Raw genomic sequence first — 18,027 nt, forward strand, 5'->3', positions numbered from 1 at the left:
ACACATGAATAATTTCGCCAGTTTCCAAATATTTTGCTACTACTCCAACTACAGAGAGTACTGAAAATTTTTTTTTTTTTACTATTACTTGAGTTACTAGCAACAACGAGCGGAGTAGAACAATTGATCGCGCGTTTTGCGCAACCTGCTCCACTACTTATCTGTTCAAGTTTAGAGTAGTAGCGAGAGTAAAAATGAAAATTAGGAAGTAGAGGAGAAATTTCAATCCCTGTTTTTTATTGTATATACAATGTTTACAATGTTTTCTTTTACTTGCTTGTTTATAGTACTTCATTTTCATATTCGACAGTTTTCTTTGATGCGTTGCTTTTTTATATATGAAAAAAAAAATCTATTTGTATTGTATATTTGGAGGAATTTTATTCGAAATAGATAATAAAACGGTACGGCAACATAATTCTCTCACTGCTCTCAATTTATGTAAAATAAAGGGTATTTCAAAAGTGGCGCCTAAATGTCAGTAGTGAATACTTCCTAGACGTATCTTTATTAATTCCTAGATGTAACTTTTTTATGCCATCTTTCACATTTGTCAAGTCGACTGAAATACAATTTTACACGATTGGACTAAAGCTTTAAAATTATTGAAACTTATGAAAATAGTCGATCTTTAAAAACAACATATCGCAAAATTCGTGATTGCCTAGGTTCGGACGGAACCGAAAATGTATTTGAACTGATTCTTAATTTTCAGAATCTAATACAAGAACCGAAGAGGATCAAGGCAACGAGAAATTGAAGCATATTTCTAAATATTTATTATACCCACGCCCAAATTAATTTACACTTAATTGGGCGCGCTTATAAAAAGTTCGGTCCGGGCCGAAAATAGCACTTCTTTACTTATTTCGCGGCCGCCTTAGTCGAACGCGCTGGTGCGTGCCTACTATTCTGTAGCGACCGGAATATCGAATCCGGCCATGAAACACCAAATGATAGAACAAGTGTTTTCTAATAGCTGTCGACCCTCGGCAGGCAATGGCGAACCTGCGGCTGCATATCTGCCATGAAAAAGCTCCTCATGAAACAAAACAAACCATCACCCATTCCGCACAAAATTATAGGAAGAGCTCGGCCAAACAGCTAACAAGGGGCGTAAGCACCATTTGTATGTGTATTTATACTTATTTAAATTAAAAATCTCCACTAGAATGCTTTAATAAAAGCGTGTAACTGAACCACCACCACCACTCGACTTGCCTACGTTCGTTTCTATGGCACATTGACTTCTTTGTGTTTCCGTGCTAATAACCTTTGTACGAGCCAACTTTTGGAATGCATGCGACGACGACTTTAGCTTGTCCTGCCACACTTTACCACTTGTGCCCCTTCAGTGTGGTTGTGCCAAGGCTGTTTCTTCAACGAATTCCTGGCCATGAGTATTACCTTGTACAGCTGCAAGTACAATTTACAATAAAAAATTTCATTTAAATTTATTCCTTTTTGGTTTCATAGTAATTCTGGTTAGTGTTCGCAGCGTAAACAAATTATGGGCTTTCTCATTGGCTGGCCTCTTCCACAACCGCATTTTCCTTTCTACCACTGGCATAGTAACCTAACCGTAAATTGTATAATAGTAAAGTAATGGTAACAAGGGTTTCGTGCTGAAAGTTTTTCCACCAGCTTCTTTTAGTCCACTGGGACAAGTAACGTGGGTTGGTTGTGTGTGCTTCAATAAAATCTCTTTGCCTTTAGTTCGTATTAAAATTTGCAGTCTTTACACTCACAAGTTGAATGTCACTTGCAGACTGTGTCCTTGAGTCATTGTCACGCACTGTTGTTATTTATGTCAATTGACGAACAGAAAACCTCCAATGCATGACAACAACACAATTGTTAGAGAGAAATATGATTCGTGTGGCTGACTCCTTTTGTACTCGTACCTGTTGACGGCCCACTCGTTTGATGAAATGAGTTGCCTTGTTGTGACCTTGAGCTGTGTGTGGCTGCAGACGATAATAAATAAATAAATACTGTATGTGCATATGAGCTTGTCAGCTCATCTATATACATATTTGCCGTGTTCGCCCCCAGGCCTTGGTAGATTTGCACTGTGAAAAATATTAAATAAAACACGCTATTTTCGTCCCGAGTTCAAACAGTATCGGCGTTCAGATTCTTACTGTATTTTAAATCGTTATAAAAAGATAATATCGTCCCCTTAGTGTAACAATAGCCTATGTGCTCATAGGCTATTATTTTTTTATTGAATTTTTGGATTCTCCATCGTCGATTTTATAAGTGGTCAAAATTTTGTCAAATTCTAGTTCCACAAAGTGGGTCAAAACGTCAGTCAAAAAATAATAAATATTTACAGACATAACGAGATTTGAGTGAGAGCTACTTTCGACAAAAAGTTTGAAATTCATTTTCTCAAAACATCAACAAATTTATAGGCTATTTTAAGGGGACGATATAAGGTATGAGTTTAGCTTTTTACTGTGTTGAGCTTTTCTCTCTCATTAAATAACGGATGTTTCTAAGTAAATATGAGAGTAGTAATTTGTTGGTATTTAATTTTTGACAGGTACATATTGCAAATATTCATCAAAAATAATCACAATCGAGTTTTGACTACTTATAGATGCTAATAAAAAAGCAACAACAACAAAAGATCAACTCAGTTTTATACACCCGATGCAGTAGCTAATTTTTATAAATCTCTTTGAAAATTGGACTTTGTTACAGAATGAAATATATTTGTACAAAAAGTAATTGAAATTAAATATAAAGAAATATCTAAATAGCTTTTGTAATTTTTGTAATAATTCGAATGAAGCAAAGAAATGAGTGGGTGGCTCCAGGAGATACGTCAAAGCCGAAAATCAAGCCGGATCTTCATCCCACGAAGATCATGATATGTGTTTGTTGGGACTGTGTGTACACAGACCTTCTGGTTGCTCCATTTGCATGATGCTGCATTTACTTCCCGTTGTGTATACAATGAAGTGAGGAATCTTATTATTTTCTTTCGCTTCTGTAACCTAAGAATATAATGAAAGAATAAATAAAAAAAATATGTTTTTAACTACAAATTTATATGCATTGAGTTTTTAATAAATGAAAAAATATAGGTGTACGCAGACTTTATGCGCTAGATGCATATTTATAACAAAACTATTTGAGGATCTCTTTAGCTCGCGCGTTCCCCCGATAGTCAGTTGCACGGTACCGGAACCACCCGGATTTATAGCCGGTCAAGGACTGTCGACTGTCTTTCCCGTACATGTATGGGAAATATTTTTGTTGATACAACAACAACATCTAAATGGTTATCTTTATTTGAGTAAAATGCGGTACGTTCTTTTGAAGGACCAACTAAATATTAAATATTGGCTTTTGAGGTGGCAACGCCATCTGCTCTAATTCTCAGCGAGCTATTGATCCAACTTCATATACGTATTCAGGCTGTTCAAAGCATTTTATTCAATTAATTGCGGGCCCGACAGACTTCGTTCTGTCAAATAGATTCTGAATGTAGCAGTTTATATTTTTACCTTAAGACGTTTTTACTCTGCTGACCCTCACACACCGCCCTATCATCTTGGTGACGGTTCTGTTCAGGAGAATTAAAGAAAAGGGTCAGCTCGGGTGGCCTAAGTAGGTATCTCTGCTTCCATGGCTACCCTTTTGGGACCCACTAAAAGCCCGACTGGGATGTTTGCCAGAGGGCTTCAAACTAAGAGGGGAACTTAAAGATCAAACCTGATTGCAAAATAATCTAAAGGGATAGTGGGAACCTAAAGATGACAAATATTTATAAAGTGGGTGCTTCAATGACAAAACATAGAGATAATTTATTATTTGTTATTATTATTAACATGGGGTTAATAACCGATATATAGTAATAAAGAATAATGAAATAAAATGTATGTATATATAAATATTTTCAGTAATCGCTTTATTGTAAATCAAGTGAATCATTCGTCTTTTGTTATTCTTAAAATATGTTTGGATTTGTTCAGCCCTGCTTGATTATTCTTAGAATTTACTTAACTAATTTTATTTATTATTTGTGAATGAAATCATTCCTTAACTCGTTCTGAAACTAAAACAAAAGAAAGAATATTATCACTTTTGTGTGAACGCATTAGATCCTCCAACGCGAACGCGCACACTCAAACGAACGCGCAATATTTGTATGAGAAAAAGAAAAGGGCTGTTTTAGGGTTTTCCCGGAAATTATTCGAATTTTTCTCGCCATATAAACCATGCTTGGACTTCAAGGAATATTTAAAAAAAAAGAATTGTTAAGATTGGTCCGTGCGGTATTGAGTTATGCGCTTACCAAGACATTTTGCGATTCATTTTTATATTATTGATTTGCTGTAATTAAGTTATAAAGTTAGCTTTTATTGCGTAGTTGCGTAATGAATTTAATGCATTTCCTATGATAATACAAATTTTTTTTTTTTCTATGTTCTCATAGGTACAGCAATGGAAGAGGAAAAAGTGAATTTATCACATTTCAAGCTGATACGTGTACTTGGAACGGGGGGTAAGTATTTATAGCTCGATACCGTATGTGCATAAGTGTGTTAAAAATATACGCAAGTGTCTTAAAAATACACACAAAATAAATAAAATATTTTCGCTTACAGTGGGCGTTGTGGGTACTTCATTTTCAGCCGACTTGTGATTTAAAAATAAACGTAAAAAAATATTTTTTAAATTTATTTTTCTAATTTTTTTTAATTTAAAATTTTTTTTTTTAAATAAACGTATGCCATGCTTTAAAAAAAACTAAAAATTAAATTGAAAAAATTTTTTTTTTCTTAATTTTTTTTCCTAATTTTTTTAATTATAAAATTTTTTTTTTAATTTTTTTTTTTTTTTTTTTTTAATTACATTCTGCGAGTTGCAGATTTGGGTTTTGATAATTAATCTCAATTAATTCGGCCCTTCTAAAATTCAGGTAGCTTTACTTGAAAATTTGCTTAAATTTTCATATCGTAATGGATGAATATTAAATTGTGCGTTCCTGGACTTTGTTTCGTATATCTATAAAATGTTAATAATTAATACAGAAAAATATGCTATTTTGTTTTTTGGAAAATTTTAGTAAAACAACTTTTAGACTGAGGTAGTTATTTACAAAAAATTTCAAATTCAAGCAAATTTTCAAATACCGTTATATCGAAAACTGAAGCGAATTAAGCAAGAACTTTTGCCCAAACAAAGTTTAGAATCCGAGCAAAGTGTCACATACATATAAAGGGTGGTTAAGTTTTAAGGGCCGGTGTTGATTTTGAATAAAATACAATTTTTTTAGGAAATTATTGTCAGTTCTCTTTATTATGATAATATTGGTATGGCTCAATTACGTATGGAACAAAATATCGGCCAAATGGCCACCGCGGCCTCGGCGACACACCTCCATCCGATGGTCCAAATTTTCGATGACGCTGAGGCATAATTGAGGTTCTATCCCGTTAATGTGCCGAATTATCTCATCCTTTAGCTCTTGAATTGTTGCTGGCTTATCGACGTACACCTTTTCTTTCAAATAACCCCAAAGAAAGAAGTCCAACGGTGTCAAATCACATGATCTTGGCGGCCGATTGACATCGCCGCGACGTGAATTATTCGGCCATTAAATTTTTCGCGCAAAAGAGCCATTGTTTCGTTAGCTGTGTGACAAGTGGCACCGTCCTGTTGAAGCCACATATCGTCCACATCCATATCTTCCAATTCGGGCCATAAAAAGTTCGTTATCTTCTCACGATAGCGAACACTATTGACAGTAACTGCCTGACCGGCATCATTTTGGAAAAATACGGCCCAATGATGCCGCCGGCCCATAAACCGCACCAAACAGTCCCTCTTTTAGGGTGCATTGGTTTCTCGGCAATCACTCTTGGATTATCATTCGCCTAAATGCGGCAATTCTGCTTATTGGCGAATCCACTGAGGTGAAAATGTGCCTCCACACTGAAGATGATTTTCTTCACGAAATGCGCGATATGCATTTTGATTTGAATGCCCGTTTTCATAATAAGCCTGAATAACTTTAACGCGTTGCTCGATTGTGTATCTTTCCTTGGTTCAAATTGAGTTAGTCTGAAATTGAAAAATGTCAAATAAAATGCAGAAAAACCTTAACGTTTAGGTGTGGTTCACATTCAACATCGGCCCTTGTAATTTAACCACCCATCAATATGCCCACATTTTTTGTGTGTTTACACATACATACGTACATACCCACATTACAGAATACCAACTTATTTGCTGCATTGCATATTGTATGTGTATGTATGTTATTCTATGTACGCATGTGGGTTAATAAATACGTGTGTCTCATTAATGGACATTTTATATTTTCTCTTTCAGCCTATGGTAAGGTTTTTCTGGTGCGTAAGATTGGCGGCGATGATGACATGACGTTGTACGCCATGAAGGTGTTAAAGAAGGACACTGTGGTGCAAAAGAAGAAGACAGCGGAGCACACCACAACCGAACGACAAGTGAGTGTATTGTACCTAGGCATAAGCTCCTCATGCATTAACGATATACGAATAAGATCTTTGAGTGCAACATCAAACTAGTTTTGTGGCAAAATTATTGGGGAAAAGTGAGATCGGTAAATAAGGATAAATTTTTGCTAGGCGTGGCATTTACGCGGCATACATTTGAGATAAATTCGATATACTCAGACAGAAATACGGTATAAATGACGCAAAATAAAGTGTGATCAATTTAGAGGTATCGGATTTTAAATTGAAATAAAACAACGAAAATTCAAATTGGTTGGGAAATATTTAATATTTCCGTGTAGAACCATTCATATCATTTATTTTTTTGTTTAGGGATAATCCCTTTCAAATGTTGGCTGCAACTGCGCCGGTAAACAAAAATTTTGAATGACTCTTGACTCGCTGGAGGAGGTCAATCGGTATCTCGTGAATAACTTAAGGGGTAACACCACTGTACACGCGTAAAATAAACACGATTTTTAAAGAATTTTTTTGTACAGAAGGAAAGGGAAAGGGATCACTCTGATTTGGGAAGTTATTACTTATATACTAAAATACAAAATGGCGGCATTGGAGACATTTTTGTAATGTGGTTTCTCTTGAAAGAGCTCCGCGGCACGCAGCGCAGAGGGTGCAAATTTTAATCTGGAACAAAGAAACATTTTTTTTCTTAATCCAGATAAAAATAGCTAGAGCAACACGTAGGGGATTTAAAAAATATTTATTTTTGTGGAATTAGCAAGCATTTGAAGGAAAAAACTCTATTTTGGACTAAAAAAACGGCATTTAAATAATTATAATATAACAATCGTTTAAATTAATCGTATCGAAAAACCCCTACGCTCTTCTCTTAAGAAGGTTATTATACAGACGTAGTGAAAAACCTGATTAAAAGTATTAAAAATTGTTTGAGTTATGCTGCGTGCCAATTTCAGAAAACGTGTTTTGAGAAAAACGCATTTAAAGTATGGAAATTTGGAGAAGTCGTTAGGTAGCAGTCACTAACGCTTGGTTAAAAGCTTAAAATATTTATGAAATAAACTTCGGTAACGTATACAACTTTTTGTTCTGTATTTTAAAAGGTTCAAAGAATTTTTTAAGCTTATAAAAAAAATCAATTTTTTGAAATTTCTACAGTGGTGTTACCCCTTAAGTAATGTTGGCTTCCAATGCCTCAATCGAAGCTGGTTTATCCCACAAAGCGGTTAGACTTCACAAATAAAAGTCCAAATGTGTTACAGTCTCTTTCAGAAAAAGAGAACCGCGATTAAACATGAAGTATAAAAGATATATATATGATATTTAAACATTTTTTTAGATAAAAGTAGGTACAGAATTACGAGTCGCAATTACTCAATAAGCCGAGTAGTCTACATAGTTGTCGAGTATAGCCTGGCATCTTGTCGGAATGCTTTGAACCAGCTTTTCTCCGTAGCTCGTCGACAAAGAAGACCAGATTTTGCGAACTTGACGCACGAGTTGCTTTAAATTATGGATTGGCCTTCCGGCAAGATGCGTTTCCATAGTTCCCCACGCATTTTCAATGGGGTTGGCGTCTGGGGACTGGGAAGGCCAGTCCAATACTGTGACGCCATTTTATTGTTGTGTTGTTTGTCAATATGTTTTTCTGAGTGTAGTGGTTTTGACAATGTGGGACAGTAGGATATGTTCGCCTCCTTCAATCGACGTTCGATGCTGTTGATACTCACTTCTATTCCCTTTTTAGCAAGAACTGATCGTGCTTGGCGTAGTCACAAAGAAGAGTCTCATTTAAAAAGTTGAACGATCACTTTATCCTGCTTTTTTGTCGTAACTCGCTTCTAGCCGCGCTCGGAAAAGTCATAAACATTTTTGTAATTCTGTACCGTTGATTCCACATCACAATAAACTTTTTTGATTTTTTTAAACACTTTTGCAGCCGCGGCGTAAAATAATTTGGGCCCTTTCGAATGCTTCGCGTACTTCTCACTGATTTTTGTTTGGTTGCGTTTACGGGAAAGTTTCGAACGACACAAACCTGAGTTAGCACTGGCGTCGTAGCCCTTGAGTGGGACTATTACGCAGCAAAAAGCAGAACGAAATATTATATATCTTGAAGTTACAAGAAAAAACCCGGTTCTTTTCTTCTGACACAGACTGTCTATCACACGATCTTGGTGGCCAATCCACTAGTCCGAGACGTGAGATGAATTGCTCACCGAAACGGTCACACAGTAAATCCATTGTTCCACGTGCTGTATGGAAAGTAGCGCCATCTTGTAGGAGCCAAATGTTGTGGAGATCATGGGATTCAATTTCCGCACTAAACGGTTATTTTCAATGAATGAGTGGCTTTGGGTTGCTGTTCTTCAGCCCACATATATCACGTTTTGTTCATTTACGTAGCCATTAAGCCAAAAATGGGTCCCATACCTGTACACCATAAGTTGACCTGAGCGTGCGATGAACTTTTTTCACAGAGCATCGATTTTCGTAATAAAGTGTGATTTTTTTAAGAGCTATAGGAAAATTTTTCAAAAAAAACACACGTAAAATTCAGAAAAATTCATGAAATTTTTATTTAAATCGATAGTACAGTCCATTTAATTTAATGTTTGAAGATTATTTCATGCAAATGTTGACTGCGACTGCGCTTCAAATGGTCCATCCGCTTAGTCCAATTTTGGCATACTCTTTCCAATGTTTCGGCCGGTATCTCACATATAAAGTCTTTAATGTTGTAAGGAATATGATTTGAGGGCATGCACCTGGAATGTCCGGTCCCTTAATGGGGAAGGTGCCTCTGCCCGGCTGGTTGATGTCCTCGTGAGAGTAAAGGCTGACATCACTGCCATCCAAGAGATGCGATGGACGGGGCAAGGTAAGAAAAACATAGGACCTTGCGACGTCTACTACAGCTGCCATGTAAAGGAGCGCAAATTCGGTGTCGGATTTGTTGTGGGAGAGAGACTTCGTCGCCAAGTACTGTCGTTCACTCCGGTGGACGAGCGTCTCGCAACAATCCGCATCAAAGCGCGTTTTTTTAACATATCGCTAATTTGCGCCCACGCCCCGACGGAAGAGAAGGACGATGCGACCAAAGATTCCTTCTATGAGCGCTTGGAACGTTCCTATGAGCGCTGCCCCCGCCACGACATAAAAATCGTGCTTGGCGACTTCAACGCCAACGGGAATTTTTGGTCCCACAGTCGGAAAATTCAGCCTGCACAACGAAACATCCGGTAACGGACAGAGGCTGATCGACTTCGCCGGGGCCCGAAACATGGTAGTCTGCAGCACCAGATTCCAGCATAAAAAAATCCACCAAGCTACCTGGCTGTCTCCTGATCGAAAAACGCGAAACCAGATCGATCATGTTGTGATAGATGGAAGACACGCTTCTAGTGTATTAGATGTACGTACGATCCGAGGACCCAACATCGACTCGGATCATTACCTTGTTGCAGCCGAACTGCGCACCCGCTTCTGTGCAGCAAAAAACGTACATCTACCTGCGCAAAGAATGTTCGACATCGAAAAGCTGCAATCACAACAGACAGCCAGAAGATTCGCCACTCGACTCTCACTCCTGCTCTCGGAGAGCACTGCCCAACAAACCGGCATGCGCGAGCAATGGAGCAACATTTCTTGCTCCCTACGTATCGCCGCCGAAGAAGAAATCGGATTCCGGCGAGCCCGAAAAAACAATTGGTACGACGAGGAATGTCATGCTGCCGCAGAAAGAAAGGATGCTGCCTATAGAGCCACGCTGCGATCGGGCGCAACGCGAGCCATGTGGGATCGCTACAGAGAGCTGAAAAAGGAAGAGAGACGTATTATCCGACAGAAGAAACGAGAGGCCGAAATACGTGAGTGCGAGGAGCTTGAGATGCTGGCCAATAGGAACAACGCCCGAAAATTCTACCAGAAAGTACGGCGGCTTACAGAAGGTTTTAAGACCGGAGCGTTTTCCTGTAAGAACAAAGACGGCGATCTGGTGACTGACGTACAAAGCAATCTTAACTTATGGAGGGAACACTTCTCGAACCTGTTAAACGGGGACAGCTGCGCATGTCATAGAGAATGTGAAGATCCCGATACCCCAATCGTTGACGACGGAATTTTCGTTCCGTTACCCGACCATGACGAGGTGAGAATAGCAATATCACGGCTGAAGAACAACAAAGCCGCGGGCGTCGACGGACTGCCGGCTGAGCTATTCAAACATGGCGGCGAGGAGCTGGTAAGGTGCATGCATCAGCTCCTTTGCAAAATATGGTCGGATGAAAGCATGCCTGCCGATTGGAATTTAAGTGTGCTCTGCCCAATCCATAAGAAGGGCGATCCTGCAATTTGTGCCAATTACCGCGGGATTAGTCTTCTAAATATCGCCTATAAGGTTCTAGCGAGAGTACTGTGTGAAAGGCTGAAGCCCACCGTCAACCAACTGATTGGACCTTATCAGTGTGGCTTCAGACCTGGAAAGTCTACCATCGACCAAATATTCTCAATACGCCAAATCTTGGAAAAGACCCATGAAAGGAGAATCGACACACACCATCTTTTCGTCGACTTCAAAGCTGCATTCGACAGTACGGAAAGGAGTTACCTCTATGTCGCTATGTCTGAATTTGGTATCCCCGCAAAACTAATACGGCTATGTAAGATGACGTTGCTCAATACCAGCAGCACCGTCAGAATTAGGCAGGACCTCTCCGAGCCGTTTGATACCAAACGAGGCTTCAGACAGGGTGACTCGCTGTCGTGTGACTTCTTTAACCTGATGTTGGAGAGCATCGTACGAGCCGCAGAACTTAATCGCTCAGGCACAATTTTTTATAAGAGCATACAATTGTTGGCGTATGCCGATGATATTGACATCATCGGCCTTAACAACCGCGCTGTTAGTTCTGCCTTCTCCAAACTGGATAAAGAGGCAAAGCGAATGGGTTTGGTGGTGAACGAGGACAAAACGAAGTACCTCCTGTCTTCAAACAAACAGTCGGCGCACTCGCGTATCGGCACTCACGTCACTGTAGACAGTTATAATTTTGAGGTTGTAAAAGACTTCGTTTATTTAGGAACCAGCATTAACACCGATAACAATGTCAGCCTTGAAATCCAACGTAGAATCTCTCTTGCCAACAAGTGCTACTTTGGACTAAGTAGGCAACTGAGCAGTAAAGTCCTCTCTCGACGAACAAAACTAACACTCTACAAGACTCTCATCATGCCCGTCCTAATGTATGGCGCAGAAGCTTGGACGATGACAACATCCGATGAAGCGACGCTTGGAGTGTTCGAGAGAAAGATTCTGCGTAAGATTTTTGGACCTTTGCACGTTGGCAACGGCGAATATCGCAGACGATGGAACGATGAGCTGTATGAGCTTTACGACGACATAGACATAGCGCAGCGAATAAAGATCCAGCGGCTTCGTTGGCGGGGTCATGTCATCCGAATGGATACAAACGCTCCGGCTTTGAAAGTATTCGATGCGGTACCAGATGGTGGTAGCAGAGGGAGAGGAAGGCCTCCTCTGCGTTGGAAAGATCAGGTGGAGAAGGACTTGGCTTCACTTGGTGTGTCCAATTGGCGCCGGTTAGCACGAGAAAGAAACGACTGGCGCGCTTTGTTAAACTCGGCCAAAATCGCGTAAGCGGTTATCGCGCCAATTAAGAAGAGAAGAAGAATGTTGTCTTTCAATGCGTTAATTGAAGCAGGCTTGTCTGAATAGACATGAGCTTTAACATAGCCCCACAAAAAATAATCTAAAGGCGTTATATCGCACGATCGACAGCATGTGGCATGTGGCAACGTCTTGCTGAAATCACATGTCATGCAAGTCAAGCTCTTGCATTTTGGGCAAAAAAAAGTTGAATATCATTTCACGGTAGCGCTCACCATTCACAGTTACGTTACGATTCGCAGCATCTTTGAAGAACTACGGTCCAATGACACCTCCAGCCCATAAACCGCACCAAGCTGTGACCTTTTCTGGATACATTGGTAGCTCTTGCAATTCTTCACTCCAAAATCGACAATTCTGCTTATTTACGTACCCATTGATCCAAAAATGAGCTTCGTCGCTGAACACAATTTTTCGACTTTAAACTTTCTTAACAGAACACGCATTTTTATAATAAAATTCAATGATTTGCAAGCGTTGTTCGTTTGTAAGACGATTCATGGTTAAATTATAGACCAAACTGAAGATGGTTGACATGAAACAAAGCACGAAACCAACTGTTTAAAAAGATAATAGCTAAAAAATCACTATTTACAATTGTAGTAGTAGACGTTCCTGAGGCTTAAGTCTTTCCAATATGTATTTCAAAAAAACTAAAAGTACCTCCAATCCGATCACCGTTCATAAATTGAGCTCTTTTTTTGCAATAACGTTAGGCTACTGCTTGTAAGATCGTATCCCTATAGTTTTAAACCGATTATTTGGCTAATTGTGTATATGCTTGCACTATATTTGAAAACGTGTTTTTTTTTGTGTAGCTTCTAATTGAACCCCATGAGAAATTTCGAATTTACACGACGGTAACATGTTTCGTAATTTTCTTAAATCAACCACAGTTGCATTGGTAGGCACTGCATGGAACGTCTACACGTAAGAAGTAAGAAGTAGGCGATTGTGAAATTCACTTCGATTGAGTAATATACAGTGGCTCAAACAATTTTCCGTACAACTGGTAGCCGAAGTAATATAAAAATGTGTAGCTTGATGAATGTTGTTGGAAAGGAATTATATGTAGTTGATGCCAAATCAAACAATAATCTTCACATCTTGAGCTTGTTCTAGTATTAATAGAAACCTATGTCAAAAAACAAGTCAATGCAATTACTTCATATTTTGAAGCCAAACTATTGCCTGTGCGTTAAAAGATAATGGTGGGCATGGTCAGCTTACAGCCTGTATCATATCATATATCTCTAAATGAAATTGTCAAATTTTCCGTTATGTCAGAAATACTATATACCCTTATATTATTTAATGCACATTGGACATTGGACATTTCTTGTTTTTGGTGCTAGTTTGCTTTTTTTCTAAATACGAGGGGGTTCAATAAGTGCCCGTGTTAGAAATGAAGACATCATTTTTTTCAGATTGATGTTTTTTTTTTTGTTTTCAACACGGTCCTCTTTTAGAAAGATACACTTCTCCCAATGTGCCGGCCATTTTTTAACTCCTCCTCGTTTGAACTAAATTTGTTTCCCGCGAGCCATTTCTTCATGTTAGGGAACAAGAAAAGGTCCCAAGGAGCTAGGTCGTGTCAATAGGGGGGTGCAGCAGCAATTCATAACGCAGTTTGGCGGCGACAACTCCGCATGAATGTGCTGGTGCGTTATCGTGGTAAAACAGCACCTTCTTTTTCGCCAAATGTGGGCGTGCCTCCCGCAATTTTTTGTGAAAACTTCTCCCAGAAATGCTCTCTGTGAACAAATTCGCATACTTATTGAACCGCCCACGTATTTTCTCCACAAAACCCATACTTCTTCCAGAGGTTTATGTTTTGATTTTGTGGGAGATCAGGCATTGCATTATTATTACGTAAAGCAGATAATCTATAAAATAAAACTTTGCCAAAGTAAAAAAATACTTTTTTGCGTTTAATATTAAATCTTTTTATTGATGTATGTAATATTTATGTAACTACTTGCTTTGCTTCAATGATCATTCGTACGAATAAATGTTTGAGTCACTATACACTTGTACACACTCTCTACTTTTTTGACTTTTTCTCACATTTTTTACATGCATCATCTTTTTAGCGTATATTTTTTTACTATATTTTATACCCAGTTTTAAGTCGACTTCGTTGCTTTGTTGTTAACCATTTCTTTTGACGCTTTATGTACTCGTGTTCATTGTTGTTGTTAGCAATTCCAGTTATACCAAACAAGTATTCCTCTTTCATTTCAGTTACAGGAGCTTCATTTCTCTTGCTTATTCTTCAACTTTGCTTACTCCACCTTATTTTTTATTTTTATTTTTTCTTGGTTTAATGTGGTTTCGCTTTGGTTTTGCTATATTTTGCTTTTCACTACTTTGATTTTGTACTTATTACGCGTTTTTGTTGTGTTTGGATTCCGGTTGAGCTATTTTGGATCCCGTTACCTTTTACCGGTATTTATTATAATGGAACACAAAAGTATGCCTCACTGCTCCTACATGCACGCATACACACATACATATATACATATGTCAAAGTGGAGATAACTTAACTGTGTGTTGTGTAGATGTGTTAATGCTTAGCCGAGTGAATACATACAAATGCCAGGTTGATAAAAGTGTTACCAACTCACTTGCTGCTTTTCGTTTAAGAGTGGCAAGTGCGACTTCTTCATTCTGTTATAGTTTACATCAGTGTCGGAATTTTTTAGTTAGCACTTCTTTGGCGATAAATAATTTTTACTCGAGCGACATACTGTGACCAATTTCTAACCCGTGTTTTGTTTACTTTATGTAAATAAAATGTGAGCAATTTTCCTTATTAATAACTCGAAACTATTTAAAGGGTTAGGGGTAGTCAGAGGCCCGAAAAATGATGATTTTTTAATAATTTTTTTTTGCTAGTCAATTGCTTTATTTTACAAAACCAAAAAACATAGCATTGATACATCATGTTTCAACTTGACTTTAGCAAAATTTCAAAAAAAGAAATAAGAATTGTCAAATTACCGCTGTTTGTGTGAAGCCCATTTCTCCAGAAGTCCCTTGCGGTGAGCATCACAAGTCCTTGGAGATTCGTCTAAAATCAATCGGGCAAGAGAAATTAGTGGAAGCTTTTTTTCAAAATTAACAATATGGCGGCCTCAGGACATATTTTTTAGATTTTCGACCAACAACAACCAACAATTATTGTTGAAAAAAAATCGAAATTTTTGAAAAAAACATCCTTCGATCAGGCACGAGTTTTTTATGTTTTTCAAAAACAGTAAAAGTTTTATCGAAATCTACCAAGCGGTTTTTAAGCTACAGTAATCACCAGTAAAAAAAACATAGTTTTGAGAAAAAACGCATTTAAAGTTTTTCTATCGAGCTCCGGAGTGCCTGAGCGACCTTTGTTAATTGTTGAAGAACTCGAAAAACATTTTTCGGATTCACTTCAAATTTTCACACAATATTAGATATTATACTTTAAGAAAATGCAAAAAAATCAAATTTTTTGAAAATTCTAACTACCTCTAATCCCTTAATGAATTTCAATAAATTTTGCTTAGTTTATTCCTTAGACATATGACTTGGATATAGGCTTCAAGCTGATGCGATAGGTGGCGTTACAGTTGAGCCATTTAGAAAAACACATATTTACCATCTGATTTAGTTCATATTCAGAGCGAGTATTAGTGCCAATTATCAATGACCAGGTGTTTGTGTTGATCTAAAGTTTCTTGCACGGTACGTCACTTACTCTCGCATCCTCAACCTCGGACTGCATTTATAGTTTTTTGGTTTAGAAATGTTTTTATCTCTGCAATCAGTGAATGAAACACATTGTTAATTATGCAGACGGAGTGGAAGGCATCAGCGAGGTTAAAATAAAACAAAAAGATCAAGGAAGTCGCTAATTTCTTGGCTTTAATAATTTGGCAATTTCATGGCACGCTTATAAATAATTTCAACTAAATGAATATCTCGTCCGTGCCTTACATCATCCAGTAGTACCAATTTGGTAGCATAACCAACGTTATCCCTTATTTCTTGTTTACTTTTCACCAGGATAAATAAAGATTTTTTATAATATCCACAATTTTTTCTAATATCTATGCGTATAATTTATTTCATAGAATGAACGTTCAATTTTTTAATGTTTTTATAAGACAGCAAAAACAAAAAAGTTGAATAATCGAAAATAGAAAAAAAAAATTTAAGCTAGATAAATACTCTTTCGATTGGTATACATGTTAATATAATAAGTATGTATTTAAAACAATTTTTTGGAAAATCTAGCCTTTGAAACTTAAAAAAAAAATTAAAAATTGAATAAACAGAATTAATATGTAAAGTCGTTAGATTCACGCGCATAACTTTCCTGGATAACTTTTACTGTCGCACTGTACCACCGCCCTATAAATTTATCCATTGCACGTATTCAGCGAATTGCAAAAATTTTGGAAATAAATTTCCACAGTTATTCAGCTTTTTTCGATAACTCCATGCGATATTTATATTTAAGCGCTTTGATAGACATCACTTCACGTTGACCCACATTTTTCTGAGTTTTACCACTGGCGGCGTTTATACATGCACGAATGCATAAATATACACTCACAGTTGTAACTAACACACGCAACGTTGCGAATGCCGGCACTAACAACCAGTTGCAGCAACGTCAGTAATATAATAATAAAATACATTCATACACACGCACACACACACACATATCAAGTAAAAGTACAATCGGAGAGAAAAAGAGATATCCATGTAATCAACAACAAAAAATTGTGCTTGTATGGATGTAAGCATACATATGAAACCATGTCTCTATGCTGAGGAAAATCCGTTAACAAGCTAACAATCGGTTAGCTCGTTTAAGCTACGAACTAAGTCCACAAAAGAAAGAAAAGGAGGGACGACTATATATGTTCATATGTATGTAAATGACGAATAGCGCAACATTTAAAACCAAAATGATGAAATAATGTGAGAAATGTAGAGAAATGTTGATGTATTAAACTTTGTTGATGTGGTGGCGATAATAGAACCGCGGTTTAGCCAAGGCGGAAAAAATGAGCCATTTAACCCTAATAGGTACTTTTCGTCAACTCGACGAACACTATTGCTCTTTTTTCAAACTCCAATTGCATGGTACTGAGCTACCGTTGCCATCTAGTGGTGAGTAATTTGCAATTGCAATTTCATTGACGGCACATCTTCTTTTAGTGGATCTTTGGAATTTGCTGCCTATAGAACACGAAATCTTTTGTTGAATTCGTAGAACGTTTCAAAATAGCCATAGTCAATTTTCCGCCTAAATATTTTATATCTTACATTATTCCTACTTCATCACTGGATTCGCTTACTGGCATGATTACGAGGAATGCTGTACCCCATTCGGTTTGTGCATAATTAGCATTCAGTTCGGTTCTCCCGGGTTCGAAGTCCACTGTAGGCATGAAACACTAAATGATGGAAAACGTTTTTTCCAATAGCGGCCACCCCGCGACAGGTAATGACAAACCTCTAAGAGTGCTTTTGCCATACAAAAGTTCCTCTTAAAAAACCATCTGCCATTCAGAGGCGACGTAGAACTGTCGGTTCCTCCAAAAAGTGATTGTAGAACAACATAAAGACGCCCACATCACAAATAGGAGGATTAGCGCGGCCAAACAAGCAACAAAGGTTGTAAGCGTCCATTATATATAGTTTACGCATTCCGAGAAATTAAACTAAAAACACCTTGTAATTCCTTAAAAAAATTTGAATAAAAACACAAAACAAAAAAAGCACATACTTTTTTTTAAGATTATGTAGCAATATTTATAACATTAGGAGTCGCACAAATAAAAAGTTTTTCATTTCAACGCAATAACAACTTTT

The 18,027-nt window shown here is 37.6% G+C and overlaps 1 protein-coding gene across 7 annotated transcripts in view; it reads left to right on the forward strand.

Moving 5' to 3' along the window:
• Window positions 1-18,027, forward strand: part of LOC128862339 (chromosomal serine/threonine-protein kinase JIL-1) — a 73,134-nt gene that overhangs the window by 26,120 nt on the left and 28,987 nt on the right. For all 7 annotated transcript variants that reach the window (XM_054100901.1, XM_054100902.1, XM_054100903.1 and 4 more), the window contains 2 exons: window positions 4,451-4,519; window positions 6,352-6,485. In XM_054100901.1, coding sequence (XP_053956876.1) covers window positions 4,451-4,519; window positions 6,352-6,485 — 203 coding nt within the window. The remainder of the gene's footprint in view (window positions 1-4,450; window positions 4,520-6,351; window positions 6,486-18,027) is intronic.

Source organism: Anastrepha ludens, chromosome 4 (genome assembly GCF_028408465.1).
Source record: "Anastrepha ludens isolate Willacy chromosome 4, idAnaLude1.1, whole genome shotgun sequence".
Taxonomy (NCBI): Eukaryota; Metazoa; Arthropoda; class Insecta; order Diptera; family Tephritidae; genus Anastrepha; species Anastrepha ludens.